This window comes from Amblyomma mixtum, chromosome 3 (assembly GCF_055824585.1).
Source record: "Amblyomma mixtum isolate Tamu chromosome 3, ASM5582458v1, whole genome shotgun sequence".
Lineage (NCBI taxonomy): Eukaryota > Metazoa > Arthropoda > Arachnida > Ixodida > Ixodidae > Amblyomma > Amblyomma mixtum.
The window spans coordinates 25,912,226-25,940,168 of record NC_143014.1 but is presented as its reverse complement, the minus strand read 5'-3'; the positions used below and the strand labels follow the sequence as shown (position 1 = coordinate 25,940,168).

Genomic DNA, 27,943 nt, shown 5'->3' with positions numbered 1-27,943 from the left:
CACCGCCTGTGTAAGCCTATGGCACTGCGCACTCATATCACTTCGGATGGGCCGCCAACGGGGGGCAGAGCAGCAAGGGATAGCCTGGATTCCCTGGTGCAGTCTCGCGCACCTCTGTCATGCACGCAATAGCCGGCATGGCGGTGGTCACAGGCCGCCATCGCTGACGAGTAGTCTGATCACATATTTTCGGTTTTGCTTCTGCGAGCTTAGAGCTGGCCTGTGGTGATGGCTGCTATCAGCCACGCATCAGCGAGCTCCGTTATTATGTATTAGCTCTGTGGGCCAGCCGACCAAGCACAGTTGCTTCATTTCGGGTACCGATTGACACATCACTGGTCTTTTTCTTTTTAGAAAGCGTCCCAGAGTACTTATGCTGCCGCGTTTTCCTCACTTCTGTCCCCATGATCCTTGCTTCTTCCTGTGTGCTGAAACTGTGCACTTATCACACACTGTTCGAAGTTTGCACAGTGTAGCCTCTCCACATGGAGCAGTGCCACTTGTGAGAAGGCTCCGCCGCTACTGCATAGCACTGTGTAGGAATGCGCAGAGGCCATTACCATTTTGGAAGAGTTCTGCATTGAGATCCCCGACTGCGTGCATGTAGTAAAACACCCCCCGGAACTGCGAGAAATTGTCATGTCATTGTTGCGCAGTTTTCATCTTAAAAGCAGAAGGCCACCACCCAGATGCTCACCACATAAATTTACTCTGATGTGAATGGTTTCCAGCAGTTTTATTAGGGCCATTCATTAATTCTGAGCTTCAAATAATTCGGACTTTTCCAAGTCCCTGGAAGCCCAAATTAACAAGGTTCACTGTACTTCTCACTCTTTGCTTGGATTTAGGGCAAGGCAGAATAATTAGCTGCTAGATGCAGTGTCATGAAGCCATACTACTTTTCAGAGAAGTGTCACCTTTACAGTAAGTCTTGAAACCAAAAGCACTGGCCTTTGTTGTGAAATCGCTGTGCCTGGAAATTTTAAGGGAATTGCTTAGTAGAATGGATATTTGGGCTTGTTGGTATGGGTTCATTTTTTTGCTGCAGAACAGGCCAGATGGACGAAAGACAGAGAACAAGGAAACACATAGACAAGCACTGCTTTTTACTCGCAACTACATTTTTTATTCAGAAAGAAAAAATAACATATTTATAGCTAACAATCACATGGCCTAATAGTTGCAGCACACTTGCCCAGAGTACAATCTAAGGACCACATCATGGGTCGGTGGCTAAAAACCCCTAAGTCCTGATAGCAGGACATCCGCAACAACCAAAAAACACGAAAAACCAAAAACACTAAAACGCATCATGTGTTGTCTAGGAAAGCAATCTCTTTACTGACTAGCAATAACGAAGGCTGACCGGCGCATTCATCCAGTCTTTTTCTAATATTGTAGGCTTCCATTAACTCTGTTGTTGTCTTATCTCTGTAACAAAATAAAATGCACATGTGCGGTTAAAGGTCTGCACATTTTCTCGTTTTCCTTCCCATAATCCTGGCAGTGCTCCTTTAGATATTAAACAACCACCTTTTGGTCGGCGTTCCATCTATTGAATTCATGAATCTTCTTCCCGACCAGACGAGTTTTCGTCGAACGTTAGATTTCAGATGGGAATAGCTTGAATCCGAAAGTGATCGAAGGTGTTCCCTAAGTAATACACTGTAAGTACAGTAATACACCGGCCTGTCTGACCAATATAAACTTTATTGTAAAAAAGAGGCAGCTCATACACCACTGAGCAAACACATTCTACATATTTTGATCTATGCGATACTGGTCAATGAAATGGGCTGTTTCTTGGTACGTTGTCACGCTGGCTCCTTATCCTGCGGCAGATCCCCCCCAACTTATGTGACACAGAAAACTTTGTTCACGGCAAACTGTCCCGCAACCTTTTTAAGATTATGAGCTGTTCGATGTACAACCAACAGCAAAATAAGTCGGGGCGCGCGACAGGCAGCCAGAATCAGATAAAACTGCATCGCCACGCCATCTGACATTGCACTTCTGGGATCGAGACATCGCAGTGTGCGCCCTTTTATATTGCAGCCGTGCCTTCTTTTTGACCAGCAGTGGACTGTCTGATTACATCCACCTTTTGGCATTGGGTGTCGCTTTCTTCATTCACAGCGTGGCACTCGCAGTGCGCTAAGCCCTTGCCATGCGCCCACCAAAGTGCAAGCATGACATAGTGAATTAAGAAAGCAACCCCTACTGCCAAACACTGCAAATAAACAGGACGCGCCCATGCACTGCTATGTCTCGACCCCAGAAGTGCAACGTCAGATGGCACGGCGATGTAATTTTATCTGATTCCGGCAGCCAGTTGTAGGTACGGAATAACTGCATCGTTCCTATCTTTTATCTGACTTTTGAAAAATTTTCCCGTACTGCTGCACTCGTCTGTGTGTTTCTTTGTTCTCCGTCTTTCATCAGTTCGCGCTGTTTTCTACCCAAAATTTTAAAAAATTGCTAAGTAGCCTACAATGATGGTTATGTCGAGAAACGTGCAACAGCTGTGCTTATTCAGGTAGCCAGTGTGGCCATATTAGAGCATACATTAAGAGGGTTCTGAGGTGGTTTTCTAAGAAATTAAAGTAAAACTGCCATTTTATGTCTGCTCGACATGTAGGATGGAACCTCAAGGTGAAGAGGACATGGTTTGTTGTGAACGTACTTGTTAACTAGTGTAAACAAATTTGAGGTCACAGTGTGTAGGTTAAGGTTTAAGTGAAAGGCCAGTTTTAAGTTACGCCTCACTGGTAGTTGTTGTTGCATGCAGTCAGTCGTGCTGCTGTATATTTTAAAGAATTCTAACATGGTGACCAATTTGTTATTATGGGGAGACCACTAGAGGAAGCAAATTCAAGTTATGGTTTAACAAACAAACATAAGGTAAGCTAGTGTACAAATAATAGAGGAATTTCAGAGGTTGCAGCATAGTCGCCCTAGCCATTTTGAGGCAGCGGCAGATATGGATATACTATGGAAGGACCATAAAATATTTGACAAAAGGTTAACACCAAGGTAAAAAAAAATTGTAAATTGTGGGAATTAATGTCCCGAAGCAATCCAAGGTATTTATAGTTGTATATGAGACACCAAGTCATCTTGTATACAGTAGGTGTAGTTAGATATATTGTTCTTGCAGCTGAATGAGATGACTTTGCACTAGTACTTTCAAAGGCCCCTGAAATAGTTTGCACCAATGGTGAGGAAAAAAAGGTTGATTTATTCCCCATTATGATCTGGCAATGCCTTGCTAAGTCACTTAAGATGTAAAGCATGGTCAATGAGTTAGACAGGCAGAGCAGAACGGTGGGGTTAAAAATTAACATGCAGAAAACCAAAGTAATGTTCAACAGTCTAGCAGAACGGTGGGGTTAAAAATTAGCATGCAGAAAACTAAAGTAATGTTCAACAGTCTAGCAAGGGAGCAGCAGTTCACAATCGGTAGCAAGGTGCTGGAAGTAGTAAGAGAATACGTCTACTTAGGGCAGGTAGTGACCGCTGATCCGGGTCATGAGAAGGAAATAACTAGAAGAATAAGATTGGGGTGGAGCACATATGGCAGGTTCTCTCAGATCATGAATGGCAGTTTGCCAATCAGCTGTATCTTACCGGTACTCACCTATGGGCCAGAAACGTGGAGGCTAACAAAGAGGGTTCAGCTTAAGTTAAGGATAATGCAACGAGCTACGGAAAGAAAAATGATAGGTGTAACGTTAAGTGATCGGAAGCAGGTGGAGTGGGTGAGGGAACAAACGCAGGCTAATGACATCCTAGTCGAAATCAAGAGGAAAGAAATGGGCTTGGGCAGGGCACATAATGCGAAGTCAAGATAACCGGCAGTCCTTATGGGTAACTGAATGGATTCCAAGAGAAGGCAAACGTAGCAGGGGGTGGCAGAAAGTTAGGCGGGCGGATGAGATTAAGAAGTTCGCGGGGATACAGTGGCCGTAACTGGCAAAGGACAGGGTTAATTGGAGAAACATGGTAGGGGCCTTTGCCCTGCAGTGGGAGCAGTCAGGCTGATGATGATGATCTGGCAAAAATTTTCTATAGCTTTTTTAGTGCCAGAGAGTTAAAAATTCCCCTCTCCTTTTTCTCTCTCGGCTCATATATATATATATATATCATCCAGCTCAGTTAGTTTCCGGTTGGCCTTTCTCACTTCCCTGCATACCTGGTGTGCCTGTTTCATCTGCAAACGTCAGAAAGTTATGGATTCTGCGGCGCTGGGGGAGCAGCACATGCAGTACAAGTTGACTACATTGTTAACCGGGAGTGCAGTGCTCATTTTTGACACCAACCACATAAACGTATTCGAAGCCCATGTGCTGTGCAGTGTCAGTGCACACTGAAGAACCCCAGGTGGTCGAAATTCCCGTAGCCCTTCACTGTGGCGTCTCTCATAGCCTACGTCGCTTTGGGACGTTAAAATGTTAAACCCCACATAAACAGAAGCATAAAGGATGCTTTCTGTTCCAGAATAAGAAAAGTTACCCAAATAGGCTGAAGCATGAGGGATCTTGCAGTTTTGTTTCAGTAATTACATTTCATGGTGAGCCAGTGACAGCCGTTCACTACTGATGTCACGTGGGCCATACATACAGTAATTTTAAACATCATTTGTAAATTATCTCCACTTTTGAGGACTTGTTCTCAGTGGTGTGATGAGGGTTCCGGGGTTAGTCTTGGCCATAGGAGAATGAGGAAGGGAAACCATGAAGAGGCAGCCTGCATGCAGCAAGGGCAACAACCAGAGTTTAGTTTAGTTTAGTTTATTATTCGGATTTAACGTCCCAACGCAACTCAGGCTATGAGGGATGCCGTAGTGAAGGGCTCCGGAAGTTTCAACCACCTGGGGTTCTTTAATGTGCACTGACATCGCACAGTGCATGGGCTTCTAGAATTTGGCCTCCATCGAAACTCGACCGCCGCAGCCGAAATAGAAACCGCGCCTTTCGGGTCAGCAGCCGAGCGCCATAACCACTGTTTATGTGCAAGTATTTACATGGTGACATTTGAGCAAGTTGTTGGGTGTGAGAAAATGCTTACAAGTGAATGCAGTCATGTTGGGGGTGTTTTTCACACCCACCAGCAAACTTGGGTCTGATCGATATGGCTGTACCAGTTCTGTGTAGCAGGCCTTGAGTGTGCACTGCCAGTACAGGCAATTCAGGAGCAGCTCAACACTGGCTACTTCCAGAATGCATCATCGAATGCAGGTCTTTTCACCTGCTCACTGTTGTGTTGCTGCCAAATAGTTGCTAGCAGTGTATCACCTTTATCAATGGTCTTGAACAGCCCGAAGTGCAAAAATTTTCACCCAGCAAATCGTGGTAAAGTATTGCTGTCGACCAGCTCCAGGAAGGCATTTTTCTGGTAAAACTTTTTTGTTAAACATATTGCACATACATGATACACATCGTGATTAGTGCCACTCATGGGGCTAGACTTGGCTGGATCAGGTTCACAATCCTGATGCAGCAACCCACCTCCTCCACTCACGAAATAATTTCCATCATTTCCTTAACCTTTTCAGGGGCTTTTTTTTTTTTTTTAGTTGAAAACGATTATTTTTTCGCTTCTGTGGTATAGTCAGGCCTCAAGAAAGGGAAATTGTTAAGTTTTCCAGTGCAAAAGACCAGCAGGTAAGCTTTTACAAGGATGTGCAAAATTCCGTACAAAGCTTCAGATTGGTTAGATATAGTACCATTGAAACGCCCGGATTTGTCAAGGGAGCTCCCAAGGGATTTTAGAATCACTTAGTGTTTTGAAGGTGCACATTACACTCAAAATTGAGCAAAAACAGTCAATGTTATACTCGTTGCAAGATCTGTCTGCATAAAACGGTGGGACAACGCGGTACCCAGCTCCCTGATTTGGGAAATATTTACCACATTCAGTATATGGCATATAAAACCAACTTATTTGCGACAACAACGATGCTAACTTCAATTTAAACAATAAAATCGCTGCTAGATGCAGCATACTCTGAAGAAGCTGCGAGTTTGCTATGTACGAATTTGTGTGTAAAGCACCTTGAAGGGTTAAAATGGAGGTCATACATATTTACTCATGTAATTTGCACGCCCCCAATTTATTACCCGGCTTATATTAAAAAAAAAAGAATTTCTCAAACATTTTACACTCCGTGATGCGCCAGACCACCAGTATGCATATGGGTGCATGCAAGGCAGGCTTTTAAGATTGGCATCTGCTAATGGTGTGAGTGGCAAGGAGGGCCGAAGCCACACCATCTATGCCGCTCTAAGGAAAGTGTCACTGCCAAGGCCAAGCTAAAGCAAAATCATACCTGATGCGTGCGAGGGGCGGGCACTACCTGCATGTTTGGGCGAGAATGCAAGATTAGTGCACTGGAGCCAGCAGCGTGTCTCAATTGCCTAGATAACAACCCCCCCCTCCCTTTCTTGAGTTCGTGAGACACACCAAAGCACTAGTGGAAAATTTAGAGTCAGCCAATAATGCTGACAATAATAATACATCCTTTCCTTAGGGATTCAAAGGTCATAGCACACACTATACCATATATTGCTGCATATAAGTCCTTTTTTTTTTACAAAAGTTATAGCTGGAAACTGTGGACTGACCTTTATACAGGGTCAACATTGCTTCACCCAAACCGTGGGTGATACGTGCCCAGTAGGATACATAGAGCTTCATGTAAAAAGAAAAAAAAAAGGATGTTCGATTTGTTTGTGAATTGGATTTAGTAAAAAAAAACATTCAAATTTCATATCATTTACCTGGCTCGCTCGCACTGGCAGCCGCTTTCCCAGACAGAGACCGGTAACCTCCAGCGCACGTCAAAATCTGAAACTACCGAGCAGTTTGCTGTTAAGTGATCTGCTAGTCAGCCAGGCTGCATGTGAGGCTGCTGTTTTCTCGGCTTTTGTCTATATTTGCCTCCAACTGCTGTCTTTGCGATCGTGTTTGCTAGTTTATTTACGCAAGTAAATATGATATGTTCCCCCACCTTCTCATGGGGGCTGCCAATCTTGCTGCAGTTAGCTGCATTTCCACTTAGAAGAGTGCAAGCCAGCCAAGAACTCCTGCAACATTAGGTGCACACTTTTTCGAAAGTTATGCAAAAAGGCTGCACTCCTTTAACTGGTGCAGCAAATGCAGCCAAATCAAACGAGGGGGGGGGGGGGGGGGGGGGGGGGGGGTTCTGCCTAGAGCCCTCTCTTGCTGCGGGAGGTTGCCTGCTTGGGTCCAGTGAAACATGTCTGTGTGCTTCCGGAAAATCCCAATCACAACAGCGGCAGGAATGCTTAGTAGCCTTTACTCTACCTCTAATGCATGCATTTTATAGCCCCCTTCAAGACCACAACTTTATAAGCCCTTTAGAGTCATTAGCCATTTGTTGCACTAACTGTGAATAAGTTAAGGTCTGTTACGAGTGCCAGGTGATCATTGGTAGTTTTTAATGTGGTATTAAATAATGTAATCATTCACGAAAATGAGCCGCCATGGTGGCCGAGTGGTTATAGCACTCGGCTGCTGCCCAAAAGCCCAAAAGACGTGGGTTCAATCCCGGCCATGGTGGTCGCATTCCGATGAAGGCGAAATGCTGGAGGCCCGTGTACTGTATGATGTCAGTGCACATTAAAGAACCCCAGGTGGTCGAAATTTGCGGAGCGCTTCACTACGACGTCCCTCATAGCCGAGTCACTTTGGGACATTAAACCCCATAAAACCAAGCCAAAGCACTCACAAAAATGCATGCACTGGAAGATATTTTATTAGCCAGTTCATTTGTATGTAAAGGAACCAAGTATGCTGCCCTGCAGGACACTGGAGGCAACGGGGAAAGGTTAGGGGAGAGGTTATTAACAAATAAACTATACATGATGTCAAAGAAAGTTACTAAGCCATGATAAGGGTGCCAAATTTAATCAAGGGCAGATACTGTATTAATGTAATGGATATGCGATACACGGTGAAATGCTTTGGTAAAAACAATGAACATAGTCTGTTTACTGGTTATTCATAATGAAATGCTAATCAGTTGTTTATTCAAACAACTTGTTTCATCTAAGAGATATTGGATGGTGATTTGTGGCTGAGCTTTGGTTTTCAGTTTTAAAATTTATTTCACAATCTTTCAGTTAAGGCCAGCATTCCTTTTATCAGAGATTGCCGAAAGAAGTGAAACAAGATTTTTCTAGACATTGGAATACAGTCAAGCCCACTTATAATGAATATGACAGTTGCACAGATATCATTCATTTTATCTGATATTCGTAGTAATTGGCCACTCCATAATACAGCCAGAAATATGAAGTCCGCCTAAAGTGGCATTTGAGTCTAAAAACTGCATTATGCGTGTCTACTTCTTGAAAGCAGACCCTACTGCAGCGCTTTCCAAGTTCTCCAGGACAGTCATATTCTCTTACCCGAGACCCCTGCTATCAACCATCAGCTAATCAGCTAATCGTGGTTGCAGCGTCCATGGCAACTGGTGTCAAGTCGGCCATATCGGATTCTTGGCAGTAGGAGAGTGCTCTTCAGAGTACGCAGTTCTGCGATGATGTCCGCACAAACACAGTCATCCCAGGAAACCTGTGGCCAGCTTTGCATCAGTCACAAATCTACATGCTTCTCATCCCGTGTGTCTGAGACACATTCACTTATCGTTCCTGGGCCCATGCAGCGAAGAAAGTAGCTCGTGGCACTGAATGTATCAGCTGCACTGTCCGCAATCTAGCGCTGCCTGCATATGGGAGCTAGCAGCACAAAAGGTGGAGGCAACTGGGCAGGCGATGGCAGGCTTTCGACACTGCACCTATGTCACGCACGCAGTGATTGACCTTGTAGCTCATCGGTGCGCACTTGGATGGCGAGAACTTACTGTTTCAATGGCGCCTTTCTGTTGCTCTTTGGGTCGACATGTTATTTCCGGTGAGCCGTTGCAGGGGCTGAGTGACTCTCTTCGATATCGGTGCTTGCTGGAAGCAAGTTCAGCTTTACGGGAGGGGTGGTTTAGGGCTCCTTCTCATTCACTATAGCCGAGTGGTGCGACCAAAGTTGTTCGTAGAGTCTGAGGTTAGTTGCCGTCGCCCTAATGCATATTTTACGGTAGCACCGCGCTCGTTCATAATAAGCGAGCGTTCATTATATCTGCAGCTGTGGGCTTGACTGTAGTATTTTTTATGCCATTAGTACAAGCTTATAAATACCTTCAGGGTATTTATAAGACACGTGATGCGGCAGCTGTCAAGTTTTGGTAATCAAGATCGGGGGCTTCAAGAAGATGGTCTTCACAGATGAACGCAGATGAAAACAGGGTTTTTTTTACCAGCTGCCTTTTTTCCCTAGCCTCTTTGAGTCCTGTGTTAATGACAAAATGAAATCTGGAAAGGCTTTGCAAGTTACAGAACTAGGAAGATGCGCCGCCATAGCACGTCGAGAATCTGTATGTCATGGAAAATGCTTGGCTCTTGAATATCCATACAGCGAAACAGTCACACCCGTTGAAAAGGCAGGTCTCTTTAAATTTTTGCATCTCAAAAGGGCACCTCACAGGGTTTTCCTCTGGGCCATGCAGTATTGCTCGTTTTGCATTATCAACGTTTCAGATCTCTGGAATGTGACGGGGACTATTATCCCCACCCCTTCTGAGCTCAACACTTCCACAGGTGCTACACAAGGCTTGTACATACATATTTTCGTTCCCAATATGGTTTGAGGAATGTTTTGATTATAGTTTATCTTTGCAGCCAAATTGGTGAAATTTGAGTTAATTTTCACTAGAGCAGCCTTTAAGTAGATTTTTTCGGACATCAAGACAGATTTTTGTCTTCCCTTTTGTGTAGACATCATATATTACCCCTTTTTGTTGACTCTGCATGTGAATGCAGTCAGTAGTGATGTATAAGTAACACATTTGTTATTTTATATTTCATTGTGCTCGTGATTACTTTTTGGTTACCACACTGTGAAGCAATGTAAAGAACTTACCGGAGAAAAGTGCTGGTTTCCCACTCACTCGTGTGATCCTAAACTCTTTGCAGGCGATGCACCGGTGAATGGGGATGAAAAGCTGAGGTCAGCTGAGAGTGGTGACGTTTCAGCAGCATCGCGGAGCAGCAAAGAGGTTCATTTTTGCTTTTTGTATTTAGTTTTCCCCCAAGTTTTTCTAAGAAACCATTGTAAATGGGACTGAGCAGCAGAGATTTGTATTGACAGCGAAACAGCAGTGTACTGAAAATACTGCGGCGCAACGACGACAGCACAAGAAAGGAAAGGACAACACATGCGCACATGTGCTCATATGTTGTCCTTTTCTTTCTTGTGCTGTTGTCGTTTCACTGCAGTATTTTCAGTCATGCACCAACTGCGATCATGCCAGTCCTAGTGGATATTGCCAGCCACTATATGTTTGTGCGCAACCCTCTCAGTGATACCTCCATGAATGCTTGTGCCTTATCCTCCTGTTCCCACTATACTCCGTTTCATACATCAGGTGAGACGCTGTGAAAGGTACAGAAGTAGTCTGCACGGGAAAATAAAGGTAGGCGTGTTACTCCGCGTTTGTCTGAGGCACGAGAAAGCGACAGCGTGTTGTCGGCAATAAGAGTGCATTTAATCAAGCTCGCAACAAATGTGTCATATAGTTTACTGCCTGCAAGCAACGCATATACTATGTTTTGCTCACCACAAGGAATGCACTACTTTTTGGTCGCAGATGCAGGCAGCGCAAACAAGAGCTCTAGCTTTGGCATTGTTGCACCTGATGTATGAAACGGAGTATAGGTAATGCTTACGTCCAGTGAGAGTGATTAAGCTTGCTCCATTTAACACTGCTCACACCTGTACATTTAACCCTTCATTAAAGGGGGAAGAGGGTCTTGAAAGAAAATTTTACAATGAAATTTTGAGGGGAAACATATTTTTACACACCAATTCTAAACATGCCCTTTAATTCCATGTAAAACAAGTCCCTGTGCACTTGTGTAGTGTGTTATGCAATTTTTTGTTGACAGCTTTTAACAAATTTTGCTACAGGGGGGCTCTGAAATGCATGCCATTGGTTTCTTTTGACATCAGGGAATGCAGTTAGGGTATAGAATTTGAGTTATGGGGTATTAAATTCTTCTTGTTTATTAAGTGGCAGTTTAAAAGCCCTATAACTCTACTTCTGGGGCAGTATGATAATTTTATAGTTATTGCATTTCTTGATTTCGAGAAACCAATGGCATGCATTTTAGCAAGTTCCCTGTAGCAAGATTTCTCAAAAACTCTCAGCAGAGAACTTTTATGACCTGTTGCATAAGTGCACAAGCACTTGTTTTACATGAAATTAAATGTTGCATATAGAATCAGCACAAAGAAAAACTGGCTATGAATAACAACACAGACAAGGGACAGAGGAAGCAGCTGTTATTCACTGTCAGTATGTACCAACTAGCTCAACTTGCTGTCTTACTGACACAGAAATGCATGTTCCCTGAAGGTATTGTAATTGTGACTTCATTAATAAAAATTCTTCTAAAATCCTCTTCCTCCCTTAATAAGGGGGGGAGGCGACCCTTGAGCATCAACTTTTTTACTTCTCGAGATGTCTGGATGAAATCTTCAGGGTAAGCTTGTAGCACAAACATTTGAAGAACTACCAAGTTTCATGGAGCTATGCCCACTAGTTCTCAAGTTACAGGAGTATATCAAGGTGGTTTACATGGGTTCCTTGGGACATGCCTGGAGAATACTTGATATTTTAGTCTTCTCCAGAAATGCTTGTTTTGACCCAATGGCGCCAAAACAGAGCGGCGATTTTCGGCAGAAGAAATGAGGTGACAGCCAGATTAGCACTGCCTTTCTGATTGGTTGAGCGTCTAGTTCTTTATTTCCATTTTGTTTCTCTTTACGTTAATAAAAATCACTAACAAAAAGCATTAAAATTTTGGAGCATCAATACTTTGTAGCCCCTTTTTTTGGACCAAAAACATTGATGCTTTTAAACCTCTCGTGCTTGTTGGCGTCTTATCTTGTCTATGACCAAACGATGCATATTCGCTAAGCCTAGCAGTGCTCTAAAACCGGAAGCAGTCTGAAAATTTAGCACATTTTATCGATAAAATTTTGTCATTCCGACATCTTAACAAAGCAAAAACTTTGTTTAGAAGAACTTCTTGTTGGGCGAGTTGGTGCATTGCTTTGAAGGAACCAAGTTGCGCTATAAAAAAAAAAAAAAAACAGCCACAGGAAAAAGCCAAGGAGACAGAAAGAGCGCAAACTATCAACTGAGTTTATTTGTGTGAAAGTGCCTTATATAGTCAGAATCACAGCAAAAGAGCAAGGGGAGTGAGAGAGGGGGGTACAGCCAATCAACTCCTGGTCAACAACAGGTGCGCAGAAAATAGTTTTCCTTATTATACAGTTCCTTATTATACAGTTTGACAGAAGTGTCGCTTACACATTTATCACCGTTTTCTTTTATGTGCTAGGCCTCCAAAAGCTCCCGCGCTATTTTATTTTTACTTCTTCCTAGAATTTTAATCTGTTTAAGCAGAGGCTCGCATCCACTGCAAGCAAGGCGATGAGCAGGCAAGTTTGCTCCTTCTTTATTCCGAATGGATCGGGCATGTTCCCCTGCGCGTTCATTCATGCATCGGCCTGTTTGGCCCACGTAGGCGCCTCCACACTTGAGTGGGATTTCATACACTACTCCAGTGGCACATTTCACATACTTTTCGGCATGTTTTATGTCGCATCCGCTGCCTCTAGCTCCTTGGTATGCGACATAAAACATGCCGAAAAGTATGTGAAATGTGCCACTGGAGTAGTGTATGAAATCCCACTCAAGTGTGGAGGCGCCTACGTGGGCCAAACAGGCCGATGCATGAATGAACGCGCAGGGGAACATGCCCGATCCATTCGGAATAAAGAAGGAGCAAACTTGCCTGCTCATTGCCTTGCTTGCAGTGGATGCGAGCCTCTGCTTAAGCAGATTAAAATTCTAGGAAGAAGTAAAAATAAAATAGTGCGGGAGCTTTTGGAGGCCTATCACATAAAAGAAAACTGTGATAAATGTGTAAGCAACACTTCTGTCAAACTGTATAATAAGGAAAACTTTTTTCTGCGCACCTGTTGTTGACCAGGAGTTGATTGGCTGTACCCCCCTCTCTCATTCCCCTTGTTCTTTTGCTGTGATTCTGACTATATAAGGCACTTTCACACAAATAAACTCAGTTGATAGTTTGCGCTCTTTCTGTCTCCTTGGCTTTTTCCTGTGGCTGTCTTTTTTTTTTTTTTTATAGCGCAACTTGGTTCCTTCAAAAACTTTGTGTGCCTTTGATTTGCCATGAACATGAGACATTGTAGCAGCAACAACAAATGAGGGCTGAGGCATGCGTCCCCCGCCATGTTGTCCCAGCGCAAAGCAGGTTAGGGTGCACGTGTGGAAAAATAGCATGCGCCTCAAATTCTAAAACTCTGTAAAGCGGTGGTACACTTAGCTGAATATATGGAAATGTGTGCCCAGGATTGGCACTAATAGGCATGCCTGTGGCATGTGGTCCTCTCAGCAGAGCTCGCCAGTGAAGGACGTCGAGGGCGAGTCGCCCAAGAAAGACAAAAAGAAGAAGAAGGGGGGACTGCGGACACCCTCGTTCCTCAAAAAGAAGAAGCACCGCAAGGAGAAGGAGGACAAAGAAAAGGCCGCTTCAGAGTGGCAGAACCGGAGCCAGTAGCCCCCCCACCCATTTGCAAGTGAGCCCACCACCACTGATTCTAGTCCTCAGAGGATTAACAATGCTGTGACCAGTAATGCAGAGCAGTGACAGCCCTTAATGTCAGGTCTTGCTTACAACATCTTGGTCGTCTGCCAAGTGTAGTGAAAACGGGAAGGAGGGGAGTGCGAGAAGTAATTCATTCACAGTGGTTTGTGTTCTGGCTTCATTTGTGTCTTCATGGCATGTGCTTGACATCTCGTGAAGCCAATAGAATGATGTGCTTTTAGTTGTACTTGAGCTTTAGTGAACTTCCATGGTTGCTCTAGATGTGCGTGCTGCCTCACATGCCCTTCTGTGCCTTGTTTGTCCACTGTTCAGCCAAGGGCAGCTTCATTCGTACTCATATAAGTGTGCCACTTCAAGTATAAAATAGGAAGGTTCTGACACCTGCTGTGCTTCAAAAACATATTAGCTTGTTTGCAGGTGCAGACAGGCATCTAAACCGATTCCCTTCTTGAGTTAAGACATGATTGCCGGCCCATTTCATACCACAGAAGAGCTATTCGCAACTCCTTATTTTTTGTTTGGTTCTTGCAGTGCTTTCATGCCAGTGTTAAAGCTGCCGAATTTGCTGGGGTGATGCTATAGAAAGGCTGTATAGGAAACATTGCAGGGCTTACGGTGTGGCATAAACAAGACACAAACACTAAACGCACTATGGCTTGTCAAGAGTGTGGTCGGCATTCAGCTGTGTGCTTTTTATTCACAAAGGAGTGTGGCAACTTGTCTCTATTGCAAGCCAAGTGGTTGACTGCACTGTACCGTACTTCGCTGTTTCCCAGCGTGCCATAGGTACAGTTTTTATCAAAAATATACAGCCCAAGGGATTTGCTTCCAAGCCATGGGCTCTTTCAGCGCATTTTATGGTCCTAAGTCTTGGAGTGTTGAGGACTTAAGTTCCGCCCACTTTTGCTAGGTTAGGGCCCCTGAATATGCTAGAGCAGCTGCGCTACAGGGCTCAGAGGGAGACCTCTTCAGTTGCATACTTTTGACAAAGACTGTACCGTGTAGTAGCGCACCTGTGCAGCGGGACATCTTATCTGAAAGTAGGGCATCAAGGGTGCCACTTTTAGTATGATAAGCCATTTTTCATCTTCAACTCAAGGTATGCCACAGTGTGCAAAATGCCAGCGAGCAGGGACCTATATTATGATAATCAATACAGTTGTTCATGCCTACAGGGTGAAGGGTAGCCAGGTGGTAACAGCAAACATATTGCATGTTGTGTACACCTGGGAGCAGATGAACTCCGAGCAACTATGACCTGGATGCTGCTGCTAGTACTAACAAGGCCATTGGTGCAACAAATTGGAACCTGTGCAATCACTCTCAGGGCAGGGTACTGGTGGGGGGTAGCTAGCTTCCAGGGCAGATGGCAATGCCATGTAGTCATTGCACACACAATCAGATTGCTTTTGGCAGCCTGTGAAAGCATAAGTTTCCAGCCACAGAACTTTTTTCTGCTGTTAACACCAGCAGCTCCTGTTACGTTCAGCTTTGTACCAATATTTCCCCTAGCCCTTTCTTACGAATGTGGCTTCACCCCCATTGCCACTTTACTGAAGTTAAGTGTACAACGAAAACAATATTTAATGTTGTCCATTTTCTTTCAGCAACTAGAGTTCTGCATCTGTAGACCACATTCAGTGAGGCTATTTGTATTTGGCTTCATCCATGATTTCATTACAGAAATCCTTATTGTCATGTTTTGGGTGGTGTTTGCTTACTAGTGTAGTTGGCTCATCTTGTTCATGTTGGCCAAGGTAGCAGCATGGGCTGCTGGTAAAGGGGAGATGCGGGTTTTGAAATGAACATTTTTATTATTTAAGATATATTGTAATGAAATTAGGTATGTATATGTGTTTTGACTTCCTGTTTTTGAAAATATAATTAGTTTCAGTACATCTCAATTAGTTCTCATGTTACAGGAAAACTGAAGCCCAATTATTAAAGTCTTATGGGCCGTTAAGACACTTTCTTTCTACATTTTTTGGTTTTGATTGAAATGGGGCTGTAGCCAAAGACTTGCCATCTGGAGCTATGCTATTGTTGCAGTACATCATCCTATAAAATTGTTAAATTTTGTCCAAGCAGCACAATTATGAAGCATAGTTATGTGACTTTATAGTTCACAAAATTTGAAATGTTTGACTCTGCCAAACAAAAAGAGCATAGCTTCACAGTGTCAGTCTTTCTGAATTCAATGGTGTAAGATAATTGAAATTGAACCATAAAAACTTTCGTGGCGCTAGTTATGTTGGCAAAAATATGAAGCTGAGAAAATCGCATTTGAAGTGCACGTGCCTGCTATTCGAAGGTCGTTGCAGAGGCCTCAAAAAACGGCGGAATGTGGACGTTCCAAAAATATTTCACAGTAGTGAGTAGTACCAGGTACAGTAAAACCTCAATAATCTGAAATCCTGAATATAATTCGAAGAATTTCTGGGTTCCCGCAATTTCTAATGTTAATTTGACCGGATAATTCGAAGCAGCGGCGTGCAACAGCCCAGTTAATTCAAAGATCTGAGGTGCTATGCGAGGATGTCTGATCCTGATTTCGCTGCAGACCGATGAAGTGACAGCCCCTCGGCGCCGCACGGCAGCGCTGCAGAGCGATGCCGATTAGTAAGGCCGACGCTCGACATGCAAAGCACCCCAGCCCCGTACTCTCAGCATAAAAATTAATCTAGCATGGCTTGCGGACAGCCAAAGCACACGCCTGCAGTGGAGGAGATGTGCTTCACTGCAACACATGCATGGATACCAGTTTCAAAGTAACATTGGTCACGTGCTCTTGGCACTTCGTCAAGGCATGGCCGGACTGGAGGCAGTGGTGCTCGTCCCTTCTCCCCATCCTGGCAGGTCATTGAAGCACCTCCCACCCCGAACAGTGTCAGTGCGTGTCTCGCGATGTGACACGTGCTTGTGCTGTGGGTAGAGGGTTAGGTTGACCTTTCTTCAAAATAGTGACCAACCTAAAGTTTAAGGTCTATCTATGTGCAGAGCCGACCTATTTGCATGGTCTAAAGTAGTTTTGGACGTGTGCCAGGTAGGACATGCCCCGTACCAATGCCCGGTCCTAGTAGAATTCATGAGGCTTCCTGCGTCAAAAAATGCCATTAATTCGTATGCAAATCGGTTCCACCAACGAAAATGCGAATTGCGCACCTTTTACCCAGCTCATTCGTGCTTGCGGTCGCTTTCCCGGACGAGCAGCAGGTAGCGCGAGGGCAAACTTCCGATTCCGATAATCTCCAGGGCATGCGTCGCGCTGGAATCGGACACTACAGGACCGTTTGCAGTTCAGTATGCCGCTTGTCAGTCAGGCCGCACGTGAGTGTAGAGGCAGGGTGGGGTGCCACTTTTTGGCTTTTAATCTCCACTGGCTTCGGACTGCTGTCCTTGTGATTGCATCATTACGCGTTACACGTTTGTTGGTTTCAGTCCACGAGCGCCGCAATGCCATCCCATGGGAAACTACAAAACAAAATGCAGCGACAGGACGAACCACATTGAACGGCAGATGTCGACGTATATTTGGAGTTTTTTTGTTTTTTTTTGCCGTCGAGGGCTGCGAGTTGGACATTCGACTTTTACGTGGCAATATATGGTAGTAATTGCAAAGCTCGTCCAGTGAAGGTACCACGTTCCCAAATGAAATTTTTTACCTGGGTGCATTTTTTTTGCTATGGTTGGTTAATTCGAAAACTTAGTTAATTCAAATATTTTTCACGGTGTCAATGACTTTGAGTAACGAGGTTTTACTGTAATGGGGAAGGGGCCTAGCTTTCAGACAAAACCAAGATGGCGGCCATTGGGGACGCAGTCATGGGAAGCGACGGGTGCGAACTACTGCCGCATTTCGCTCCGAAATCGCCATTTCCGAGCTTCGTAGGCGCAAAATATAATTCATTTAGTAGTTAAAGGTCATTTTAAACCTTGAAACTTTTTAGGCAGGAACTTTAGAGTGTATTCAAATATACCATTTTTGCAAAATCTAAATTTTCGTAATTTTTTGTCATTTTAAAAGCCGCGTCTCCCCTTAGCCAACATACTCAAGCGAGCATGATTGAATTACATTTCTCATGTTACACAAGTGCCATTGGAGTCATCAAAGGTTTCCTGCATTTTTGCTGTATGTAAACATACTGTATATACCTGTGTAAAGGCTGCACTTTTTTCCCACGGTTTTGACAAGATGCCGCCTTTACACAGGCCTGACATTTTCGTTTACTATTTTTTGGACAGTGGAGCTCTGATTATGCGTCTTTTTTGTGCTGCAACCCGCATCTTTATGATGAATTAGTGCTGTCCCACCGAGTCCTTCAGATACGTAATGCATTGAAAGTATGGATGGTAGGGTGCATGCCTGACGGCCGGCGCAAATTGACCACAAAGTAAAACAGCTTGCTAGATCAGTTTACTGGCGCTCGACTGACAGTTACGATGTCTTGGCCGACTGTTCAGAGTGGCGCACCATGCATGCGACCCACGGCCGTCGGTGTGAGGTGGTGTTCATCTTGTCTGCTTTTCCACGCACTTTACTGTCGAGGGCCAGCTTGCAGAAATCAATTATACGTTTATTTTAATGTGAGGTTATTTTGTAAAGTTTGTAGGATTTATAGGGGCTTAACGTTCCAAAGCGACTCAGGCTATGAGGGAGGCCGTAGTGGAGGTCTCCGTAATAATTTTGACCAGCTGAGGTTCTTTAACGTGCACTGATATCGCACAGTACGCGGGCCTTGAGAATTTTGCCTCCTTCGAAATTCATCCACCTCGGCTGGGATCGAACCCGCGTCTTTCGGGTCAGCAGCTGACCGTAACCACTGAGCCACCACGGTGGCTTGTTAAACTGGTAACAAGGTTTGACCTTTTATAGTAAACTGCAACTAGATTCACAGCACTTTCATTGTGGCTTCAGTGCATGGCACGCTAGGCCTAGCGACGCTGGGCAAACGACCCACTGTTACGGCGCATTTCACCACAAGGAATCGCACGGCTAGTATGGATTTCCCCCATTCTACTTTTTCGCGCTGCATAACGTTTTGTCCTTTCTGGTGCAACACCGAGCACACAAGACAAGTAGCAGCGCTGAGGCACTCCATGTTTATAGTTTCAGGCGGAGTCCGATGTGTGTTACGACGCGTGAATGTGGCAGGTAGTTATCGTCTATCAGTCTCCAGCGTAACGTTCCATGTGGGAAAAATTATGCACACATGAAGCAGTTCTTTTGGCTGTTCCCCCCCCCCTTCGAATTAACAGGTGCAATGCTGGGGGTGCAGCCCTTACATGAGCATATACGGTAATTCGAAAAAGACCGAATGCCCCAGTAGTATTTCATGCAGCCTATTCTTCAACATACAGCCACAGTCTGAATTCACATTGCCCTAGCAAAAATTCTGATAGGATAAACTGTTAAGAATCCTATCAGTTCTGTCTATTGCATTATGAAACGATACAACTAATACACTGATAAAATTCCTTTTAGTTCTATTCTGGATGTATCAGCGTTATTCTGCGTATATAAGTCTGTCAGTGTATTAGAGTATTCGTATTAGTGTACCAGATCTATGGCGCCTATCAGTACCTATATGTGTTGTATAGGTGTAGTATGTGCATCGAGGAGAAACAAGCTTTCTCGACAGCCAAGAAAATAAGTAAAAAACAATCTTTCTGTATTATCACAAAAGGCAGTCAATATAATTCAAATGATGAAGCAAACAATTTGTGAAGGAATGCATAATAAAAATCTACACAACAAAATAAATGTACCAAGCAGTTCAGAAACGACTAATAAATTGATCACATTTAAAACAGCAAAGGTTTTTACATTGAATAACAATGAAACCCACATTGTATTCACACCTGCCTTGTCCTGCAGGAAACAAAAAAAAATGCTGTGAAGAAAGTATTAACCCAATAAAAATCAACCACACCAACAGGAGGAGTGACAGAAAGTATTTCAAAACACTGCATATCCTGCAAGTTGTAAACCATAAAACAAACGAAAGGAGCCACTGACTAGAAATTCACTGTAAATGAACACATACCTTCTCGTCAAGAACACAACAGGAATAGCAGAAGGGTGATCACATTTAAAACAGGAATAATATTTTCGCATTAAACAGTAAAAGCTTGAGCCCAGAGTAGCAGGCAATAAAAGAAAACTGCTATAAGCAAACTACAAAAAGCAATCAACATCAACCACAGAACAGGTGGAGAAAAAAAATGCAAAATATCTCTGCACTCCTGAAAGACACGAAACTGAAGCAAACTTTGACTAGGAATTTACACCAGCGCTTTTCCAATTCGTGAAACATGTACCAACCAGCCCGTATTTGCCCTCTTCTGTAATATTCTACCGGGCTTTATTAGTGTGTCAGTTGGAATTCTATATGTTGTATGAGGATCTCTGTTTTCTGTAAAAGACTGATACATCATCCTATCAGGTCTTGCACATGGCACAGTGAGATCTATCTGCTCCCTACCAGTCTGGTACAGAGTTCTATGGGTCAGGTAGGAATATAAATCAGACTAATAGAAGGACCTGTACGACCTATACATATTTTTAAGAGACTTGTAGAAATTTCTATCAGTTTTTTTGCCAGGGTGGTATTCCTTTAAATACTAGGCAGGAACTAAGGGTGATGTGGAGCATAATCGGTGCCAGTAGCTACTTCTAAATTCAAGTGAAGTAACTTGCTCTCACTTGATGCAGCAGCAGTCATCAGTTGCTTGCTCTGGCCACTGAAGTGATCAATGGTTTTTGCCTTTTTCATCAACGTTGTAAGAGTGAAAAGGTGTGAGGAGTATAATTGGCCACTGAAGGTTTCATTAGTTCTTTGTGGCTGTGGGATGTAAAGGATCTTGGTGATAAAGTGATTCCATTTCATTCTTCTTTCATCAACTTTCTTTATTATTCTTAAAGAATAATAAGGAAAGTCACAGAAGGGAAAATGTAGCATCTATGTTTTATTTTTGGCCACACGAGTCATGCAGATAGTGTATCCTGTGAAGTTAGCGAAAACGAGGAAAAGGAAGTGCTCGACTCTGACATATGCTGCTAAATGTTCTGACATTATGTTTCTTTGTCAGCAATACTGAAACTCGTTTGTCTTCATGAAAAAAAATTAAAAGGTAAAATTATTCGTGGCTTTTCAACACTGTTCAAAAAGAAACCGGTCATGCTGCCTACCGTATAAACTCATGTAAGGGCCGCAAATTGTTTAATTAGGGTGTGAATTTTGAAGGTGCGGCCCATACATGATTTTTTTTTTGTAGTTATTCGCATACAAGATAAAATAATTGCGGCCGTATGCAGGGATTTGAAAAGCCTTTATTTTGTCTTTTGCTCGGTCAGCGTCGGTGTTCAGATGTTTGCAAACCCTCCGCACACACAAGTGGAGCTGCCCAGGCCTATTGTGGCTTGAACCACCAAAGGAGGAGCAACAAAGAAACTCACAGGAAATGAGGCGCTGATGCCAAAGAAAGCTGGTTGCATCTAGCTAAGCACACTGTGTAAATAAATTCTTGAATGTTTTTTCCTCGGTTATCTAGTTCAAAACTGGGGTGCGGCCCTTACATGAGATTATACAGATTATACAGTAGCCAATTTTAGCACAGGTAGTACTTACCTAGTTTTCAAGCTAGAAACGGTGGACCTTGGCCATCTTGCATACTCAGCAAGCTATGCTGAGTGTTGTCAGCTGAGAAGAGGTGACAATAGTAACTCAGTGAGCAGTAGCTATGTTGCTTTGCATTGCTGCTACTCATGTTTTGTACATTCAAATGAAAAGTAGCTCGCATGACTTTGGTCATAATGAGCAGGTGATGTGGAATTTTTACTCGAGCCGCTCAGTTCGCAGAGCTACATTACCATGGCATTGCTTCTCTAGGTACTAGTCTCGTCCCTTTTTGGCAGATGGCAGCGCTACTGTGTCTCGCTGAGCTGACTTGATTCAAGAGTGTGGCTCAGACAGTGCCAGACCTCTATTTGTATTGCACAGACCAAGCAAGCACCAGTGCAAATGCAATTGCGTGATGTTGACTGGACCAAGGCATCACTTCGAATCATTTCAAACCAAAAGAATATAGACACCTAATTTTAATTGCATGTTTCCTTCCTGTAATGTTGCATAAGACATTAGAATACATGGGCCAGCATGGTATTTGGTATTTGCCTCTGACCACTAAATAATCTGTAAATTGAAATTCTTTTCTCGTGCTTTTCTGGTTTCAACGTCTGAAACATGGCTGTGATGTCAAAGGTAGGTGTAGGCCACGTGAGGCATGAACAAACTGCAGTATAATCACTGGTATATCATTTGTTGCCACTCTGGGTTTTGGCATACCAACCGGAAACCTTTCTGGTTAACATCCCTGCCTTTCCCCCTCTCTTTCTCTCTGGGTTTTGAAGCAGGCTGGCGTAAGCATCGTAGTGGATTAGAGCGACCTGTCAATGGCTATATTGCAGGGTGGTGTGCATGTGTGTAGGGGAGGTGTCTTTTTTTTGTCTCACGTGACGTAGACCCACCTTTGGCATCACAGCCATCATTCAGTTGGTGAAACCAAAACTGCATGAAAGAAAATCGATCATGAATTAGCAGTCGTAGGGAAAGACCGAAGGGGTGGTCCATGTGTACGAACGTTTCGTTACAAATAAAAGATCTCAAAATAATGAGGTACTAGACAGGCCACACAGCGCACTCCCTGTGTGACATGCGAGTGCACGAACCAGCAGTCTAAAATTGAATGATTACACTGTGTATTGCATAGTGCGGGTTAGTTCTCTGCCAGCACCCGTTGACTTGGAGCCCCGACTGATCCTACCTTCGAACTGCCTTTTTTTTTTTTTTCTCTGCCTCCAATCTTCAACCAACCTAAGGGTGGGCACCACCTTGTAGAGCAACAGCTTTACCAGCTCTCATTCAACGTGAGAAAAACATGTTGGATAAGGACTGGCATTGGGCAAGCCTGATAAATGGCAGTGGTGGTCAGTACAAGTTTCCCAGTAGACCTGTCATAATACAGCATTGACCTTCCTACTGGTAAACTGTCTTTGCTTGCTGCATGCTGCAAAGCATCTCGCTTATCTTTGGATGGACAACTAAATGACAGTAAAATTGACCGTGGCAATGTTGACAGTCCCATGTTCTACTAGGGCAGGGCAGTTGTAGCTGTGGGTCCTGTGACCCCCATCTCATGGGCGGGGTTCATAGGACACACAATGTGTTCAAGCACAGAGTTATGTTTTGGTTGTAAATTAGCACTCGTGTGTGAGCACAAGTTTTTCCGGGCTATTTGCTTGATTTCACAGCATGTTTGTGCAGTCTTGGTTGCCACATGAGATTTGTCAGAGCGGTCCATGTTGGGCCGGCCTCCTTCCTAGGTGTCTAAACGGGCCACTTTCTATGCACTCTGGTGGCCTATGCAGGTGTGACGCTCTGCTGAAGAAAACTGCCAGGCACCCAAGCTCATTCTTCCCAGGATTGATGCAGGCACTGCCACTGAACCATGACTGGTTTAGAGCAAAATGGACTGCAGCTGCAGATGACGATGCTTCAAGAGCTCCCTGCCTCTTCTATGTTGTTGCAACTGCTTCAGCACATGAGGCCCCTTCCTCTGAGGGTGCCCTGAGCTGCCTTTGTTTTTACCAGTGTTTCTTCGTTTTAAGCAAACCAGTGCAGTCTTAGTTGCTGCTCTTGATGCAGCTGGAAACAGCAAAGATGTCAAGGAGAGCAGTGTTGTAAACTCTAAAACTTTGTTTCAATTGTTTTGTTAAACGGCGCTTAGCGGACAGCTTTTATTCTGTGCAACTTTTACTTTGCTGCAGCTGGACAAAGCAGCCAACTGCTTGTTGTCCATGTCTTGACCAGAGTACTGAGTATATTTTGTTCTGTCCAGACTGAAGCTGGCACCAGTGGGTGTTAGGTTGAGGCTAGCCAAAGTGAAGGTTGTCTTTGCCGTGCAGTTATGCCCAGTTTAGACATGACAAAATGTTTCAGTCTGTCTCATCCTTCAAGGTGTGTAATAAATCTCTCTCTCTATATATATATATATATATAAAAACACAGACATTATATATATATATATACATATAAAATCTGCATACTTAGTGCTTTTATCTTGTACTTCTGTGGCATTTTCAATTTTAGATGCATGTTAAGGGTTCCAAGGGGAACTGTAACTACAATAGCAAAAATAATAAAGAAAGATTGTTCTGTTCTTGCCCTTGTTGTCTGTCCAGACGGGGGGGGGGGGGGGGGGGGGGGGGTATGTGGGTATGTTGAAACAAAGGTTGCGCTTGGAAGGGTGGCCACATTTCTTAGATGGCTCATCAACTGCCAGGGCAGAGCACTTCCAGCCATTAGTGCTTTTATTTATTATTGTCTTTTGAGGAACTTACCCAGCTTCTTATTTGCCCCAGAGTGCGCAGGAAGTGTACATATTACGCTGTTTTGGAGAGGAGACCCAGTCTATGCTGCGTGGCACCATGACCCTAGCTCGTGCTAGGCTCCAGGCCTAGCAGGGTGCTTGCTGCCCCCTTTGTTTGCTTGGGCCTATGTCTAGCAGTGGCCTCAGTGGCCACCGGCTAAGTGCAGTGTTTTGGCATAGTCTGGGACTCGTGCGTGTACGTCGTCATTTGTTGTGTTTCTTGTGTTTTCCCAACCTTCCACTGTGTGCGTGGCTGACCGTAACAACTGTCTGAGCTGGTCTGTTGCGGTGCTGGCTCCAGTTTTGTGTTGTTCCCTGGCATCAAAGCCTCCTGTCTGCACCTCCCTTTCCCACCCCTTGTTTGTTCTGTAGCCATGCAGGCAAGGAGAGAGTGCAACAGTCGCTTGGACAACGTTTCTGGCTGCCTCTGTTTATTCTGCCGTTGTCTCCTTGAAACACACTGTAGCTGATGAAAGGTGTAACTATTTCAAGAAAGCTCTGGGATGGCTTTATTCAGTCTACAAAACTGTGAATAAAAATTGAAAGTGTTTGTGTTCTTTGTGCTTGACTGCTTTGTTTGCCAAGGTCTTGTTTCCTCTGTGCCTTGATGCCAGCAGAGCTGCAGTTGACAAAGGCAAAATTTGTTCACCTGCTTTTTGGACGTGCCTGCTTTTGTGAATACACTCCCGTGAAGGTAGTTTGTAGAGCTAGCACAATCTTTACTATAGCGGCATGAAATCTGATTGGTGTGCGATGCACGTTGTCCATAAAAAAGTTTGCCTCCTTGTGCAAAACATTGAGGTAAGTAGAAAGCTGATAAAAGCTTGGTAGGAATTTGACATCCCGAGAGCACTTGAGTCAAATAAGCTGTAGCCAGGAAGCACACTGTGCATTAGTGCATAATTTTAGGTAGTACAGTATTGTAGCCAGATCTGCAAGTGAAACATAGGCAATTGATGACTGACTGGAGCGTTAATTTTACTCGGTCATACGGTGCGGAGCGCCGCTAGTGATGCTAGCAAATTATCGCAGCGAGATTCTTCCTTTTTCCCCGGCGGCTTCGAATGCGTTGCCCTACTCGCTGTTTTATTGGAGAACTGGAGGGATGCTGGAGTAGTGAAAATGGTCGAAAAGCACGAAGATGTCTCCAGCCTGCGCATCGGCTATTGCACTCGCCATCATACGTGCCCATCGGCCACCTCTGCGATCTTGCAGTGTTTTGAAGGTGCTTTGGCGGTTCGCTAAATTCTGACATGGCGCGTAGAGACTAATACCCGACGGCGCATATGGTTAAAGAGCCTGTGCGCGTACAATATGCGAACTCGTTGTGGAAGGCTTGCCCCAACTCTCGTCGTGCAGTGACGTTCAGCACGACATGCATGCCTCGTTTTTGGTGCGGGCCGTACACCGAATGTCAGTTTATGCACCGAGACTTTCGTGTTCAGTGCCAATGTTAGCACACCGTGCATCAAAGCTGGTTCTACGTATGGTTCATAAGTGTGTGCACTTGCGGGTATTTTGTTCACTGAGAAGTTGACGACTTACAGGTGCAGCAGTTTTCAAGAATCAAAAGGGAGACCAGAGAACCGGATACGGTGGCGCCGCGTACCTTTTCGTGCCATTTTCTCCGTTGTTGCAGTGTTCCACGAATGTTTGTCGTATATTTTGCACCAGGGTTCCTGCAAACCCCTGTTGTGGATGTATCCATAGTTCAAACAGGTAAAAATCAATCCCATATGATGCAGGAAAAAAAAAACCGCGGTAGGGATTCCGCTACTGAACATCACAGTGCGTTCCCCTACACTCGACGCAGGGCAAGCATGCTGCAGGTTTCACGATCACGCTAGACGTTTTCGTATCTTGTTCCGTAACAACCTGACTGAAGCAGTGCAGCCGTGTAGGCTTCTGATGTATGTATGACATAAATAATACTTCCCCTGCGTTGAACGCCAACTCGAATCGTCCGTTTCTCAACCGTCCCTGAATTGCAAATCATTGAACTGCGCGTTTTATTTTTCGTTATTGCGTTTCGCTCGGTTAACGTCTCGTTAGCATGCTGCGACCACAACGTGGCCGCTGCGTATGTCTTGATTTTCATACACCCTCGAAGTTTTTCGTGCTATTAATAGAAACGCTAGGCAACACGCTTCGTGGTAGTTCTGACGTACGACGAGGCGCGCATGCTGCAGCCTTTTTTTTTTTTTTAGCACACGATTCTTTCGTGCCTTTTCTGTTGTTTGTTTGGTCCGTGCGTGGTGGCATGGAAAAAAACCGGTGCCGAAACGCAGAAGCACCAGCGCCACTCCGGTCGTTTTGGCGCCCTCCTTTCCCTAAGTCCCCTACTCGTTTTCTCAGCTTTCCCCAGCCGTGCTGCAGAGGGCTAGAAGCGACAAGTACCCAGGAAGCAAAACCGGTTTCAAAGTCTGGGGAATGCTCGGGGCTGAAATGAAAAAAAAAAAAAAAACAGGCAAGAGCATGGAAATGGCGAACGGGCGGGAAGCCGGCAGAGGATCGGGCAAAAAATGTCCGCCGCAGCGTTGGAAGCGTACTGAGTGTTCTACATTATAGCCTTTAGAGGCAACTTGCATCGTTTTTCAACAAAATGCCCTGTATTGTCAAAACGCGGATGTTTGTCGCTCCCTGATGCACATGCTTTACGCGGGAATAAAAGCGTGTTAGTTTGGACGGTGCAGTTAGACGGCGGGAACGAACTTAATATAGTGGAGGGAACACAATTTAACAATAGACATAATTGCCAGCGATATAGCGCGTGTCTGAGAATGAGTGTCTCGATATAAGGCTTCATAAAACACGTCCCAGCTGCCTGCGTTGTAGGCTGAGCAACTGCACGTGTTTCCAAGCGCATACTTATACGTACTACATTGGAGCGCATTGAGACACACGAGGCATTGTATTTCACACATTTTTTTTTCGCGTCAGCATTACGTTCCACACTGAGTGTTGACGCCTGCGCCTGTACTTACACACGTATGCCTACGCCATGCTGCCACGCCTGTTGCAGGCCAAAAGTAAAAGTAAAAAAACGGGTGTAGACCTCCGTGTCTTTGTCTCACACGTCATTCTTACGGGCAGGGATGCGCACAGTATTATCCACTATATAACACTGTGCACGCATCTGCCGGAATCGCCGAGAGTCGTACATGTAGGAAGCTTGCCTTGTATTCACGCGTACTGTTGAAAAGTAACCGTGCTGTGCCACACGGGGCGAAGTGCGCCCCATATGGCAACGTGTCGTGGGAAGAAAAACAAGCCACCAAAAGCAGCTTGTTTTGCCTGACCCAATGTTCACAGCTGGCGTAGTTCGCGAAAAGTAAGCTTACATTGCTGGGAACTGACCGACGGTGTGTGGTGGCCTTGCATCGTGTCGTTTATTGCGATTACACAGTGGTGTATCGCACCCTGGCTTACACTCGTCGGGCCGTTTGCTAAAGCAAAGCCAGCGCCTCGGAAATCCGTGCAACGTCATTCGATTCGAGAATATTCTAGAAATCCCTACGCTTAGGGACTTCCTCGATATCAAGCGACCACTTCAGGGACTTTCCAATTCTGCGTTCATACCAAGACAGGCGTTGAGCAGCGCTTGTGTGTACTGTTGTTGAGCGATAACTCTATTGCTTATGTAACATTTTATCGTAATACACTTATTTTCAGCATCGCTGTGATGAAAACAACTCTTAATCCTTGTTCATCAACGTCCTACCGGAACTTCCCTTGGTTGT

At 44.5% G+C, this 27,943-nt stretch overlaps 1 protein-coding gene and 1 long non-coding RNA gene across 18 annotated transcripts in view; one reads left to right on the top strand and one right to left on the bottom strand.

The window, feature by feature from the left end:
• hts (adducin 1-like protein hts) overlaps positions 1-23,993 on the top strand; it is an 89,937-nt gene extending 65,944 nt beyond the window's left edge. For 11 of the 16 annotated variants that reach the window (XM_089578418.1, XM_089578414.1, XM_089578410.1 and 8 more), the window contains 3 exons: positions 10,050-10,132; positions 13,563-13,746; positions 23,203-23,993. In XM_089578418.1, coding sequence (XP_089434544.1) covers positions 10,050-10,132; positions 13,563-13,727 — 248 coding nt within the window. In that variant the 3' untranslated portion in view covers positions 13,728-13,746; positions 23,203-23,993. Of the gene's footprint in view, positions 1-10,049; positions 10,133-13,562; positions 13,747-17,213; positions 17,289-23,202 lie in introns of all 16 variants that reach the window. The other 5 variants (XM_089578420.1, XM_089578416.1, XM_089578412.1 and 2 more) reach the window with 2 other exon arrangements.
• Positions 15,572-27,679, bottom strand: LOC149349467 (uncharacterized). 2 transcript variants are annotated; one of them, XR_016290093.1, is made up of 3 exons: positions 27,545-27,679; positions 21,404-21,475; positions 15,572-17,246 (listed from the first exon to the last, which is right to left on the bottom strand). It is a non-coding gene; the product is annotated as an uncharacterized LOC149349467 (long non-coding RNA). The 2 variants fall into 2 exon arrangements; XR_016290092.1 differs by having other exon boundaries at positions 15,572-21,475.
• Between the last annotated feature and the right edge of the window lie 264 nt (positions 27,680-27,943).